Consider the following 15,357-nt stretch of genomic DNA (forward strand, 5'->3'; position numbering starts at 1 on the left):
TGAGTTGAGTAAAGCTGAAACACAACTATGTCCAGACCAAAATCCAGATTGCAAAGGATTCAATAATTGCTTGTCTTTAATATAATATATTATAGACAAGCAAAAGGTTAACCTTAATAACATTTTAAAATCAGTTTTGGTTTGGATTGGACTGCTGCTGCTTTCTAAGCTTCTCAGTTTAAATTGTCTTGACTCTAAAAATCTCATTTTTAACTTGACAAACTACATTAAATAAAAGAGGGTTATTCAATAAATTTAGAATACAAAAAAAAAGTTTTGTAACCCCTTTTAAAAATAACTTAGTTGGTGCAAGAGTCCGTTGAGAACTAGGGCCTAGTGACTTACATCTCTCAACCTTTCCTGCGTACGTGCAATGTTGACAAGGATGGAAGGGACCTACAGTTTTAAGCAGAACCCGGCGGCACTTTTCATGACAAGAATTACTCTTGAAAGATTTGTCAACTCCTCGCAAGAGGCAGTACCTATGAAGAAACTTTAGATATTACAAGCAGGGTTTGAACACAAGACTTCTGGCATGATACATACCCCCTTTACATATATTTAAATTCAAATATAAAAGGTGTTTTACGTAACAAGGTATTCCATCTGGCTTCCACATAATAAGAGTCGAGGAATGCCTTCAAGTCATACAAATAAAAACTGCTTAAAACTTCTAGGATTCAAAGTATGCTCAAGACTTTCTTTCAGTGTAGCTTAACACACTTATACGCGCACGTATGTGCGGTGCCTAATTTGTTTGTTTTGTTGTTGTTGATTATTTTCTGTTGCGATATCGATTGTTGTATCTTAACGCACATGCAGCAGCAGCAGCAGCAGCAACAACGAACTTTTATTCATTATAATACAATGTGTGGAGTTGTCAAATTATAAATTCACAACATGAAAGGTTAACTCATTTTCCACAATAGGTACGAATAGATGGATAGGTAGGTATCTATACTTTACTTATATAGCCAAAGCAAACAGAACCAAACTAACTTTCTGACGCAGCAAGCGACTTGACTTACCCAGTTAGCTGCCACCTGAAACGCCACATATACAAATTGATATCCAACACCTGCATTGACAGTTGTTGTTGTTGTCGTTGTTGTTGCTATGTTTGATGATGTAGTTATTGATGCAACTAAAAAAATTGAGGGGGTTGTTGAAGGCAGAAAATTATGAAGTATGATGCCTCATCATAGAGGTGCGAATTTTGTATAAAAATATTATTGATGAATTTTAACAAGCGTGTTAAGCGTAGGCTGCAAAGATGTGACATGGAAAAAGGAACAACAAAACAAGCAACAAAAATGAAAAAACAAAAACATTTTTGACAGAGTTGCCGTTGTATCTTTTGAATGTCAGATCCAAATTTAGAGCTTACAAAAAGTCAACCCACAATAAAAGGCTTGTTAGTGGTTAAAATGTGAACGATTTAGGATGTTTAACCTAGAAGTTTAAGGATGTGAATGCATCTTAAGGTTTTAGCATTTTATACTATTTGACGGACTTGAAAATAACTCTTATATGTTGGCAACACTGCCTTTCACCGGCACCGTCTCGTGAGTGAAGTGATACACAACCTCTATCCCGACAAGAATGTGATTACTATCGACTACAACAACGACAAAGACGTCGACGATGGTGACGGCGACGACGATGACGAACGGTGACGACGAACAGACGAAAGTATACAGGTACAAAACGATTGATTGGCTTTTTGCCTGTCGGACAATGCCATAAGGAATCGTGACGGGAAGCTGTTATTACAACTTTGGCCAGAGTATACCACCCCGCCGCCGCCGGCTACTGCCTCCCACCTGCTCAGTCCGCGTCACACAGTCACTAATTTACATAAATAAATTCATAACTTTTTGTCTTCTACCCTCAAATTAATACAAACAAAAAAAATTGTTAGAACTGGTAAAGGCGATGTATAGCGACAAGAAGGGGTGTATAAAGGAGAACCTACTAAACAAAGGCGCATAAAATAAACTTTAATCGGTTGTCATTGTTGTCAGCACCTTGGCGCGAGGAGTGGATTTTAAAATTTTGATATTCTTTTGTTTTTGTTTTATTATTATTTTTTTTTCTCTCGGTGAGGTTTATGCTTCCCTTTGGTCCGATGTGTCACGTCGCTTGTCGTCGTTGGTCTTAGCCATCGTCATAGCTTATAAAGCTGCCATTTTCAGCTGGACAATAATTCTCGGTAAATTATTTGCTGTTAAATGGTTTTAATTGAATGTTGTCCCATGAAGAGAGAGAAAACTTTTGTTTATTTTTCTTGTTTTTTTGAGTCCCAAACAAAAGTCTGAGTCTACACTAAACATCAGAAATATGTCTCCATATATGAAAAAATATGTATAAGCGGCTATTGGTAAACGTTGATTGTTTCAAAGTGTGTTTAAATGTTTTATTTTGTTAATGGTTTTATGGTATGTTGTATATAAATGTTTCTATATATGTACGTTACGGTCTACGGGGTGGCCTAAAGCTATAAAAGGGGCATCAAAAATGCTGTTTTATAAAGTTATTGTTTTTTTGGGTTTGATTTGACTTTTATTAGGTATGTCAAAGAAATTAAAACGCTTAACAGACGACAAAAAATATATACAACAATAAAACAAAAAAAAACCCAACAGTTCTGTGAAACATGAAACAAAAATGGATAAAGCTTATTATAGCCACCATTAATGTTAGTATTTCAAAGCTATTATAAAATGTTGTTATTGATTTTTCTGATTTAATTAGCGATGGAATTCTTTATGATAGTGAATGAGTCAATTCTTTAGAAAACCGCACAAAAATATAAGACATTCGCTCATATACATATGTCGACGCCATACATAAACACAAGAAGACCAGCTAGAGGCTTTTTTGAGTTACCATTTTTTCTTAAATATGTATATAGTTTTTATTTATAATACGAGTAAACACACACTCAAGGGGATATTACTACCCTTATTATGCAGAGGCACAGTGTGAGCACTAGGAAGAGGAGAGAGGGGTTGAAAGGAGATGTCGGTGCACATTGGTTTTGAATTCCTGAATGTTGCAATGACTAGGAAAGACGGTGTGGTAAGGCATTCCACATTCGCGTAGTACGGCTAAAGAACGAATCTCTGTATTTGACAATAAGACCCAAGTTGGGCTCGAGGGTATACTGATGAGCATTCCTAGAAGCGCGAGTATTACGGTTGAACTGTTTAAGGGGAGGAATGCAACTGGCTATTTCTCTAGAGCGTAAGCTCTTAAAATAATGGTAAAAAAGGGTCAGACAAGAGACCTTAAGACGATGTTCAAGCGAAGTAAATGATCTTATGATGATATTATCATCTATCCAAGAGGCTTAAGTAAGTTTAGGAGCACCAGCCCAGAGATGGGAGTTATGCTTTGGACGTATATAAGTCTTCTAGATAACATCCAGATCAGAAAGGGTGAAATATTTCTTGCATCGCCTAAGAAAACCCTAACACCTTGCGGCATTTTTGGCGACATCGCGTATGTGATCACTCCACAAGAAGTGGTTAGTGACACACATACCGAGAATATCGAGGTGCTCAGTCTCATTGATGCAGGTGCCATCCATGGATAATGGCAATGGGGGTACATCTCGCTTTAACAATACAAGACAGCATTGGGTTTTTTAATCCCCATTGAACAATGCTGTTTAGGTCGGAATTTAATAAGCTTATGATATTTTGTCTATGCAGTTCCACATCTGAAGAAGAGGGATGTGAGTCTGAAAACGAATATGATAAGCTAAGAGTACTATCGTCAGCGAAACAATGTATGGGATTAGAAGTTGCAGACAAAAGATCATTAATAAAAATGAGAAAGAGTGTTGGATATAAAGCAGAGCCCTGGGGCACACCAGCATTTATTTTATGGTTTTCAGACTTGAATCCATCCAACACTACGTGTATTGAACGATCTGAAAGGTAATTACTAATCCAATGAAGCAGGGATTCATGAAAACCGAAAGCACGCATTTTCGATAAGAGAGCCTGATGCCAAACCCTATCAAATGCTTTTGAAATATCAAGTGCAATAATCTTACTTTCTCCAAAACGATGTAAAGATTTGCTCCACTGTTCGGTGAGATGAACCATGAGATCACCAGTGGACCTATTGCTACGAAAGCCGTATTGCCGGTCATTAAGAAGCTTTCGATCTTCAAGATATTTCTTGAGCTGATAATTAATCAGCGTTTCCAGGACCTTGGAAAGAAGGGACGTTAGTGTTATCGGTCGGTTATTGGAGGTTGAGGAAGATTCGCCTTTTTTGGGAATAGGCTGGACAAATGCCACTTTCCATCCGCTCGGAACGAGACCTGAGGAGTAACACAGATGAAAAAGCTTACGCAGTGGTTTTGCCAGCGTTGAAGAACAATTCTTCAGAACAATAGCGGGGATACTATCCGGACCAGCGGATTTATGTGTGTTTAGATCTCTTAGGTCTCTTGCCACAGTACTAGTACGAAAAAAGATTGGTCCCATAGAATCACTAACTCGCTCAAGTACAGGCGGAGTCATAACACTTCCTGCCAGCGTAGAATTGGCGGCGAACTGCCTAGCAAAGAGATAAGCTTTCTCTAAAGAGCTAACAAAAGGAGTGTCATTGACAACGAGCGTAGGAACCGAAGAAGAATTCCTCATGTTTTTTCACAAATGACCAAACATTTTTACTGCCTTTGGGGCATTGCAGTATTTTTTGCCGTAAATTTTGGTCATGTAAAAATTTGGTCCTTCGAATATAGGCGTTGCAGGCCTTCCTGGCTTGTTTGAACTTTTTCCGGCTTTCCTCAGTACGGTTGGCTTTATAGCAACGGCCCGCATCAAACCAAACGTTTTCCTTGGGTCTGATACTTTTAAACCTTTTTTTGATATAAAAGTTCTCATTCCCAGGAGAATTAATTTGGAATTTTTAAAAAATTAACAAAACTGTGAACCAATTTAAAGCCAATAGAGGGCTTCTTCATATATCGGTTCTTGGCCATTATAGCTGTTCAAGTTTTTTGCAACATAAATCAACACAGAATAAGGATGTGTTTCTATCTTGAAACGAGATTCAAAAAATACTATTTTGACACGATATCAATCTCGCATAACATGTTCTACACATTGCTCTACGTCTGTTAATTCAACACAGTTCCTAGGTATTCGCCTTAAAACGAAAGCAGATACAAAATTGCAAAAAAAAAAAAAAAAAAAAGGGATAGCGCAATAAATCCTTTCCTAGGCAAACCTACATTGAATCAAATCGATAGCACAAAGTTAATACATCCAATTAATCTCCAACGCAGCGACATCATCAGCCTCTCTCTCTCTCGGCTCTCGCTTAACCAGATGTATCTGTCAGATACCATAAATCACAAGTTCCATTGTACAAACATACATTTTTTTAAGTTGGCTAAAATCGATGATGTTGTTCTACTGCCATCATCAGTATATACACAAAAGTATATCTACGAGGTATATATGTAGGGGAAAAAGATGGATCAGAGTTGTATATGGATGGACCCACAATCGGATCAATTCAACGCTCACAAATCATCTTGTTTGGATCTCTAATTATTGATGTTTCTCTGTTTTGTCGTGACATATCCGATTCGAGAGAATATTTTGTAAGGAATTCGACACGAAAAAGACCTCCAGCAGATGGTAAAAGAAGATCGTGTGTCGCCGCCGCCTGCCTTTCCGTCTTTTCGCCTTGCGCCGCCCGCCTCGTTGATCTTGTTTTGCGTGAGCTTATACTGAGAGCGGGCGGTTATAAAATTAAAATTACAATGATTCACTAGAAGATGTCGCTTTTTATCCTACTTAGTTCGTGTGCTGGCTGAGAGATGATCGTGGTCTAATAGAATGGCGCCATTATGTTTGTTTTTAGTTTAAAAGATCAGAAACATAATGTATATGTATCTATGTATATTGTATATATTGGGTACCTATACCAACTTTCTAAAAGTGAACGAAGTCTGTTTGTTTTTGGTAATGTACATTTTTTGTGTTTCCTTTTTTATATGTCAAAGTCCATTCGTATAAGTTCGTTTTTTTATCGCAAAAGGGAATCCTGCAAATCATGTTTTAAGTCTTTTTTTTTGTTGATAGCGTCAAAGTGCGTATGTGAAGTCGTAATTTATGCAAGTCAGCAACATGCATGCGTTGTCGTGACTGTATTTAAATTCAATGGTAATTAGGCGCATGGATTGGTATAGAGAATTTAAGTAGATACTTTTTTGTTGTTGTTGTTTTTGTTGTCTCAATATGCAATTTATTCAGTCATATTATATTGTTAATTTTTTTTTAATTCTTAAGAAAAAAAAATTATAAGAAAACAATTTTTACATTATTTTTTGTTGATGCTAAAATGCGTCAGAATGTTTTTATATTCATAACGCGTTAAATTGAATGACGCTTGAATAGTGTGTCAGTTGACATATTTTCTCACTTGGGCAATAGAATTATTTTCCATTGAATATATAGTTTTTTTTAGGTATGCACATATTTTATACAAATATAATAAATAAATTATAATTTATTAGACTTACCTATTAAAAGGGTAGCCAGCAAAAGCAGCGTCATAAGGATGATACACAGAGGGATATGGCCAAGGCGCTCCACCTCCGACTAGATTTTCTTTAAGATCCAGTCCAGCCTAAAAAAAAAAGAAAATGAAAAATAAAATATAAAATATAAATTTTTGTATCGCAATGCAAGTTGGTATATTTATTTAAAGTAAAAGTATAAGATGGGGTTTATGCACTTACTTTTTACTTTTTTTTAAATTGTCCGCGCCTTAAAGGGGTCATGAATACCTTTATAATTGATGCACATTGTAATAAGTGGGAAATATTGAGTTATTTAATGTATTCCACATTCGCGAAGTGCGGCTAAAGAAAGAATCTCTGTGCTTAACAGTACGTCCGAAATTGGATTCAATGGTAAAGTAATAAACATTCCTAGCAGTACGGGTATTACGGTTGAATTGTTTAAGGGGTGGAATGCAACTGGCAATTTCGCTAGAGCATTGTTTATAAAAATAACGATAAAGCAATGACAGACATGAGACCTTGAGGTGTTCAAGAGAAGCAAATCCCTCAGAGAGAAAACGATCTTCTATCATCTTTAGAGCTCTTTTTTCAATTCTATTTGAAAGACTCAGGTACGTTATTGGGGCTCCAGCCCAAATATGAGAGTTATACTCGAGTTTAGGACGAATAAAAGATTTGAAAATTATAGCCAGATCAAAAGGGGTAAAAAACTTCTTGCATCGTAGGAGAAAACCTAAAGACTTAGCAGCATTTTTGGCGATACCAAATATCTGATCACTCCACAACAAGTGGTTTGTGATGCACATAACTAGGACTGATAGTTGTTTAATCTCCTCGATGCAAGTACCACCCATGGATAATGACATTGGGGGAGGGTTACGCTTTTGTGACAGGAGACAGCATTGAGTTTTCGAAGCATTGAATTTTCCACGGTTTTTGAATCCCCATTGAACAATGCTGTCAAGATCAGAATTTAATGAGCTTATCATACGCTGCCGTTCGTAGTCCACATCCGAAGAACAAGGATGAGACCCTAGAAACGAATATAAAAAGCTGAGGTACTGTCATCAGCGAAACAATGTAGTGGGTTAGAAGTTTCAGACAAAAGATCATTTATAAAATAAGGAAAAGTGTCGGAGACAAAACGGAGCCCTGGGGCACACCAGCGTTTATTTTGTAAATATCAGATTTGAACCCATCCAATACTACTTGAATTGAACAGTCCTAAATTTAATTTCTAACCCAAAAAAGAAGAGATTCATCAATACCAAAAGCACGCATTTTCGATAAGAGAGCTTGATGCCAAACTCTATCAAATGCCTTAGAAATATTAAGTCCAATATTCTTACTTTCTCCAAAACGATGTAAGGATTATTTCTACTGTTCGATAAGATAAACCATGAAATCAACAGTGGACCTATTGCAACGAAAGTCAAACGGCCGGTCATTAAGAAGCTTCCGTTCTTTAAGATATTTCTTAAGCTGAAAATTGATCAGTGTTTCTATGACCTTGGAAATAAAGGAGCAAAGAGAAGGGGGTAAGTGCGATTGGATTAAATGGGGAGGAGGATTCGCCTTTTTTAAGGACAGGCTGGTCAAATGCAGTTTTCCATCCACTCGGAAAAAGACCAATAAAAAAGGACTGATGGAAAAGCTTACGCAGTGGTTTTGGCAGCGTTGAAGAACACCTCTTCAGAACAATGGCGGGGATACTATCCGGACCAGCGAATTTGTGAAAGTCAAGATCTTTTAGTACCCTAGCAACGAGTGTGAAAGAAGATTCGTAGCATGGAATAGTTTACGCTTTCAAATACAGGAGGAAAAATGTCACTCATTGAAAGTGCACTGCACTGCACTGATAAAGCTTGGCTTATTGTATGGGCGCTCAAGCTTGCGCTCACGGTGAGATGTAGGTCAAAACTCCTGATGATGTTATTTTTTTAAATGATTAGTTCTCATTATTTTTTGTACACCTCCATTGTTCCAAATGTTTGTCCTTTAGGAATTGTTTGTATAGGGATATTTATACTGTAGTTTCAATTTGACAGTGCTGCTATTTAAAAGCTGTTAAGCTTAGCTGAGGGCGTCTTAGGATGCTTCGAGAAACATATTTTCGATTGATCTTTGGTTCCGTCTGCATGGATGAAGAGTTGATCGACATTGACACTGACATGACGTGGTTAAAAGAATATAACTCTTAACACAGCGCAGTAAAGAAAGATTGCGACTCAGGAGGCGCACAAAGGTGGGAGATGAGCTCAACCAACTTAGTGTGCGAAACTGAAGACACCTAGCTGGCTGGAGACGCACATTGATTGGGGCCCAGGTTCGCATTTAGTGTTATAATATTAGTTGCATGTTTAACTTGATTTAAAGGGTTAATAATAATAATCTAATATTGACAACTTGGACAACTTTGACAACTTCAAGCGCTCACCAATATCATACGATTCGACACTGTTAAGATTTTTTTTGTAAGCCTACGCAGAGGAAATCTCCACTGCCCAAAGTTTGTAATGAACTAAATTGTTTATCAGAATGATGAATGATACTATATTAGAAATATTTCCCTTCGAAAGCTTAGAACTTACATAAGCTAATAGAAACTACGGACTTCAAGACTAAAACTGAGCCAGAATCTACGAAATTTAAAGTTCGAAAGTTAAGATATATGCACTTATTTCTACATAAATGTTTATAGTACAAGATAGGAACTGTACATTAACAAGTGAACTTTTTTGAAATCTTTTACAAGTCGGGGAATAATTTTTAAAGTTACATACTCAAACTTAATTAGTGTATAGGATCAACTGTCAAAGCATCATTTTTTGTATTTTCTCTCAAAATTGCATATTCGTGTTCAGGCTATATCACCATCACATCAATCATTTGTACAATATTAAAATTAAGATCAATCAAAATATCACTTAAAAATACTTAAAATTTCATCATTTATCTGAATCGAAAATTGTCAAAACTCCAATGACCCTTAAACCAAAATTATGTACATTATAGGTTTCTCTGTGTTTTGTCATTTCGTTTGTATTTTTTTTTTGTTTTAAATTCAAGATAATAAAAAAGCCCATCATCACCACTTTTGAATATAATATAAAGCTTCATATAGACATATGAATATAATTATTATAAAAAAATATATATAACCATATCGAATAATCCATGTTTTATATTGTGTTTTACTTCTCGTTATTCACAGTTAATATGACATGCTAATTATAATATAAAAAATAAAAATGATTGCTCAGACAAGATAATGAAAAAACAAAAAAAATTATACTACACAAATATTGGCTATTTGACACTTCCATGGTGTTGTAAATTTATACATAAAACCTATAAGATACTCTACAGCTAGATAATGATGATGTTGATGATGGTGTACCTATATTAAAGTTGAAGTTGATCCATGGCTTCTATAGATCGCTCGATTGACGTTTTGTCTAACGCGCAATTTTGCATGTTATCTCAATCTGAATGGAAACAAGTACAAGTTTATTATATATATTTTTGCTGTTGTTGTCATTTTAATCGAAACCAAGCTATAATCAGTGAGACTTGTAATGACAATTGACAGCTATAAGAATGAGAATAAAAATGATGTTGTATGTACGATTACAAAATGTGAACAAATGAAAAAAAGTTTTTTTAAAAAACAACAACAGCAACAAAAATTCAATCAGATATTGTGTTCAACTTAAAAACACAAGATGATCCACATATACATATCTACACAAGCTGTATACCTATCTATGCATAAAGCGCATTGCAGTCACAGTCAAGTCGTGAAGTTAACTCTTGATGCGTTGTAGAACCTATATATGCAGTTTGCAACCCTATCCTCACAAATTATGGTCTCAACAACAATGGCGAACATGACATTTTGCAAATCGCACCTATCTAGAATTACAAAAATCCAACAACAACCATCCGTTGGTAAAGTCTGGATCTGGACGCATCTCTTATAGCTGATTACGCATTGTTACCGCAGCAGCAGCGATGATGGTGTGGCTCCAAATGGTTACCTTCTGGTTGGGCTGGCTGTGTTGCCAGCATGGTCGTTGGGCATCAATAATTCCAACGCACGTATAAGTACTGTGATCGTCGTCGTCGACGTTGCGTCGTCGCAGTTCAGTCAGTCAGTCAGTCGGTCGACGACGAGACGACGCAAAGCTGTTGTTGATTGTCAGTCGCCTTACTGACTGCCACCACTACCACCACAACTTCGCTCCTGGGTAACTTCCGGCCAAAGAACACTATAACCATATCAGCCATCAGCCATCAGAAGCAGCAGAAACATAGCATAAGCAAAAGGTAGTTTCTTTCTCCGCAAAAGTCGGAGGTATCGGGTGGAGAACCTACATGTTGGGTTGGCCGGTCTTCACATCCCAGCCAATATATACCTATACAGAAAAGATAGGTACACGTAGTGTTGTATCTGTATCTATCGCAGCGCAACAAGCGAGAATTTATCTCGTTCGGCTCTGGGATGTTGTTTATTGGCTCCTGTTCACATGTTCGCACAATAATTTTCACCAACATGTTCCGATGAATATAGAAACGCATAAATAAAATGATATACTGGTCGACCTGGTTTGGTCAGGCGCGTTCAGTGTTCACAATATATTCAGTACCTCGTCTTCGGGCGGTTCGCTCTATAATCCATGCGCTTTAGCATATATCCAATCCATAGTCCAATATCCGCGGTCGATTGGACGCTGCTGCTGCTTCTTGTTGTTAAATCTGGCGTGTGCACACGATATCTTTTGTACTCCGAGCTACACTTTTATGGCCGATATTGCGTGATTTGAATTTGTGTGTGCGCTACGATCACGGTTACCGTGTGTCGAGATGCTGCTGGACGCTCGCTGTTGCAGTAGCAGTTTGCCCCCTAGAATACATAGCAGCACAACATTGGTACAGATCGCGTCTATATACGTAGTTACAGCTGCCAAAAACTACATAAATTGCTTATGGATTAACGATAATGGAGAATTTATTATTTTCCAGATTTCCTTGTTGTTGTTTTTGTTTTTGGTCTTCATCTATAAAAGACTATACCTTAAAAACTAAAACGTGGGCAAAAATGTTTTCGATATTTTTCTCTATCACTAGCCTGGAAACTATATAAGAGTTCCATCTACAAGCTTATACGAGTACATAAAATCATTGAACCTAGTGTTACGCAAAAGTCGACTTGTGGTTATCATTTTTGAAATTCAGCTTTCAACGTTAGATTTCTTGCAAATTGATTATTTTTTTATTTTTGTGTTCTTGTTTGTTTTCTTATAAATTTGTGTTTTATACTTTTTTTTTTTTAAGAGAGATACAGCGATGTGTGAGGTCTTGAGGAAGATGAATAAGCATCTTCATCATCATCATCGTGATCTTCGTCAAAAGACCTTATCAGTTAAACGATGTTTTTACTTCTTGCTCAACAGTATGTCATACATTATTATTATTATTAAAAATGATTTTGATTTATTTTTTTATTGTTATCGTAACATAAGTTTATTTATTTTGTTTTTCTTTTGTCTTTGCCGAGGTCAGAGAAAAAGGTTAAGAGTTGTTGATATTTTTTTTTTACTAAGAAGAAAAACAATTTGACACAAATTATATTTCTTATTTCTCGTGTAAGCATTGTTTTATTTTTTTTTTGATATGGTTAATTAAATTAATTTAGAAATTTGTTCTGCCGGATGAAAACAAACAAACGGACTTATGGTTTAATAAGGAGGATGTGGCGAATTTTATGTGCAAATTGAGACTCTTCAGGTTTGTTTTTCGGTAGTTTTAAATAAGATTTTGGGAGTCTGTTTATTAAAAGGGATTAGCAATGATAATAATGGCAAGAAATGCAAGCATGTTCATTGTTCGAGGTTTTTAAAATAGCTTAAGAGGAAGTCTGATGATGATCATTATGAAGTTTTGGTTAAGTTATAATTTTTAACCTTTAAGAAATAAGGCTTGTTTTGTTTTTCTTTTTTTTTAAGGAGATAGCAGTTTTGTTTTATTTATACTTTAAACCGAAAGTTTCAGCAATAACGAAGTATTTTTTTTATCTTCTAAGGAACTAACCTCACAAACAGAGGTTAAATTCAACTATGGTAAATTTTTATAGATTTGTTTGTGTTTATTTCATAGGAAGACAAATTTAAACAAATGGTGGATTTATTGTTGGGTAATTGATTTAAAAATAAAGGGTGATTTTGTAGCTATTTTGGCAATACTGGTTTAAACAGCTGACGCACGTTTCGTGTTTTGTTTGACTGTCAAACATCTTCAGTTTGGTCAACCATTGCAAATTTTTGAATTGTATTATTAAAAAGCGTGCTCTGTTAAGAAACCTAAAACCTAAAAATAAAGGTTTTAGACAAGGCGACGCACTGTCATGCGACTTCTTCAACATCGTTCTGGAAAGAATTGTGCAAAACTCAGCCGTCAACACTAGAGGCACAATCTTCCAAAGGTCCATCCAATTGCTCGGATACGCAGATGATATTGACATAATTGGAAGATAGTGGTCAATGAGGGCAAGACCAAGTATATGCTGTCATCAAAAAAGGACACTGAACGACGACGTCTTGGAGAAAACGTCACCATGGACAGCTATAACTTTGTGGTAGTTAAGGACTTTGTCTACCTAGGCACCTCTATTAACACAGACAACGACACCAGAGGTGAAATCAAACGAAGAATAACTCTTGCAAATCGCTGCTTCTTTCGACTTAGAAGGCAATTGAGAAGTAAAGACCTCTCTCGAGCATCTAAAATCACCATCTATAAGGCACTCATCATCCCGGTTCTCATTTATAGCGCTGAGGCCTGGACCCTTTCAAAGAAAGATGAGAGGGTCTTAGGATGCTTCGAGAGAAAAATTCTTCGGGTGATTTTTGGCCCCATACGCATAGATGGAGAATGGAGGAGAAGATATAACGACGATGTGTATTGGCTGTACAGCGACACTGACCTAGTTAGCAGAATTAAAGTCCAACGGCTTAGATGGCTAGGTCATGTAGAGTGGATGGACATCAACGCTCCAGCCCGGAAGGTCTTCGAATCCAATCCCGAGGGACGGCGCAGTAGAGGAAGACCGCGACTCAGCTGGCACGGAATCCAATCCCGAGGGACGGCGCAGTAGAGGAAGACCGCGACTCAGGTGGCGCACCCAGGTGAGAGAGGACCTCAACCAACTTGGCGTGCGAAACTGGAGACAGTTAGCTAGGGACCAAGCTGGTTGGAGACGCATGTTGGTTGAGGCCCAGGTCCGCGAAGAGTGGGAACTGAAGAAAATATCGCAGGTAAATCAGCCAGTGTTAATGTTGTCCATCACTTATCGATTCGTTACCGTTTGCAAAAACTGGGCCTCTGTTGCTCAACAACTTGGACAATTTTGCTGAAAGATTTAGGTGTGATGCCTTTCAAAATACAGCTGGTGAAAGAATTGAAGCCGAACAATCTACTCTACGTAAAATTTTTGGTGAATGGGCTCTTGGTAAGTTAGCCAAAGATCCACTATTTTACCGACAAATTGTGTTCAGCGATGAAGCTCATTTTTGGCTCAATGGGTACGTAAATAAGCAGAATTGTCGATTTTGGAGTGAATATCAGCCAGAAGCAATGGAAGAGCTACCAAAGCATTCAGAAAAAGTCACAGTTTGGTGCGTTTTATGGGCGGTGGCATCATTGGACCGTACTTCTTCAAAGATGATCGAATCGTAACGTAACTGAGAATGGTGAGCGCTACCTTGAGATGATATCCAAAATGCAAGAGGTTGACTTGCAAGACATGTGGTTTCAAGACGACGGTGCTATATGCCACAAGGTGGACATTGTATTTCACATTAAGGACCGGTCAATTGACCGCCTTGATCGCGTGATTCAACTATTTTTTTAGGCTATTTTTTGTGGGGCTATGTTAAAACTCTTGTCTATATAGACAAACCCGCTTCAATTGACGCATTGAAAGACAACATTGAAGCATTTATTCGTGAGATACCGGCCTAAGCGTTGGAAAGAGTATGCCAAAATAAGACTAAGCGGATGGACCATTTGAGGCGTAGTCAAGGTCAAAATAAAATAATAATCAAACATTAAATTATATGGACCGTACTATCGATTCAAATAAAGATTTCATACATTTTTCTAAATTGTATGTTTGTTTTTGAAAAACTTTCCTATAGCTTTTCATAAAAATCAATTTTTATAATCAGTAAAGAAAGTGTTAAAAAAATTGCTGAAAACTAAGGTTTTTCAGCAAAAAGTTTTATTTTTATTTATTAAAAAATAACCCAAGGTTTTTCACTAAATAAATTGGGTGGCGCAACAGTCCGATGGGAACTAGGGCCTAGTGACTTACAACTCTCAACCATTCCTGTGTACGAGTAATGTTGTCAGGAATGGAGGGGACCTACAATTTGTATGCCGAATCTGAACGGCTAATTTGAGAAAGCACTTTTTCATGACAAGAGTTACTCTTGGAGAATTTGTCAATTCCTCACAAGAGGCAGTACCCGTGAAAAGACTTTAGATGGCACAGGCAGGGATCGAACCCAAGACCTCTGGCATGACAGTCCAACGCACTAACCACCATGCCACAGGTACTACAAGGTTTTTGCAGTAAGAAGTCTTATTTTGAAATACTTAGAATCAAGTGTGCGTCACTCAAGAAGAACTGATGACATTGCTGCTTTAATCTGTTGTGTTGACAGAAACTCAAGTTTGTCGATTTCTTGTCAAACTTTCCACAACCGACATAGCACAGTCATTTTCACAAGAACTTATGT

At 37.0% G+C, this 15,357-nt stretch overlaps 1 protein-coding gene across 4 annotated transcripts in view; it reads right to left on the reverse strand.

The window, feature by feature from the left end:
* The window catches only part of LOC129945466 (homeobox protein caupolican), a 252,581-nt gene that overhangs the window by 7,782 nt on the left and 229,442 nt on the right, over positions 1 to 15,357 (reverse strand). For all 4 annotated transcript variants that reach the window (XM_056055238.1, XM_056055240.1, XM_056055241.1 and 1 more), the window contains exon 3: positions 6,554 to 6,660. In XM_056055238.1, the coding sequence (XP_055911213.1) occupies positions 6,554 to 6,660 (107 nt within the window). The remainder of the gene's footprint in view (positions 1 to 6,553; positions 6,661 to 15,357) is intronic.

This window comes from Eupeodes corollae, chromosome 2 (genome assembly GCF_945859685.1).
Source record: "Eupeodes corollae chromosome 2, idEupCoro1.1, whole genome shotgun sequence".
Classification (NCBI taxonomy): domain Eukaryota; kingdom Metazoa; phylum Arthropoda; class Insecta; order Diptera; family Syrphidae; genus Eupeodes; species Eupeodes corollae.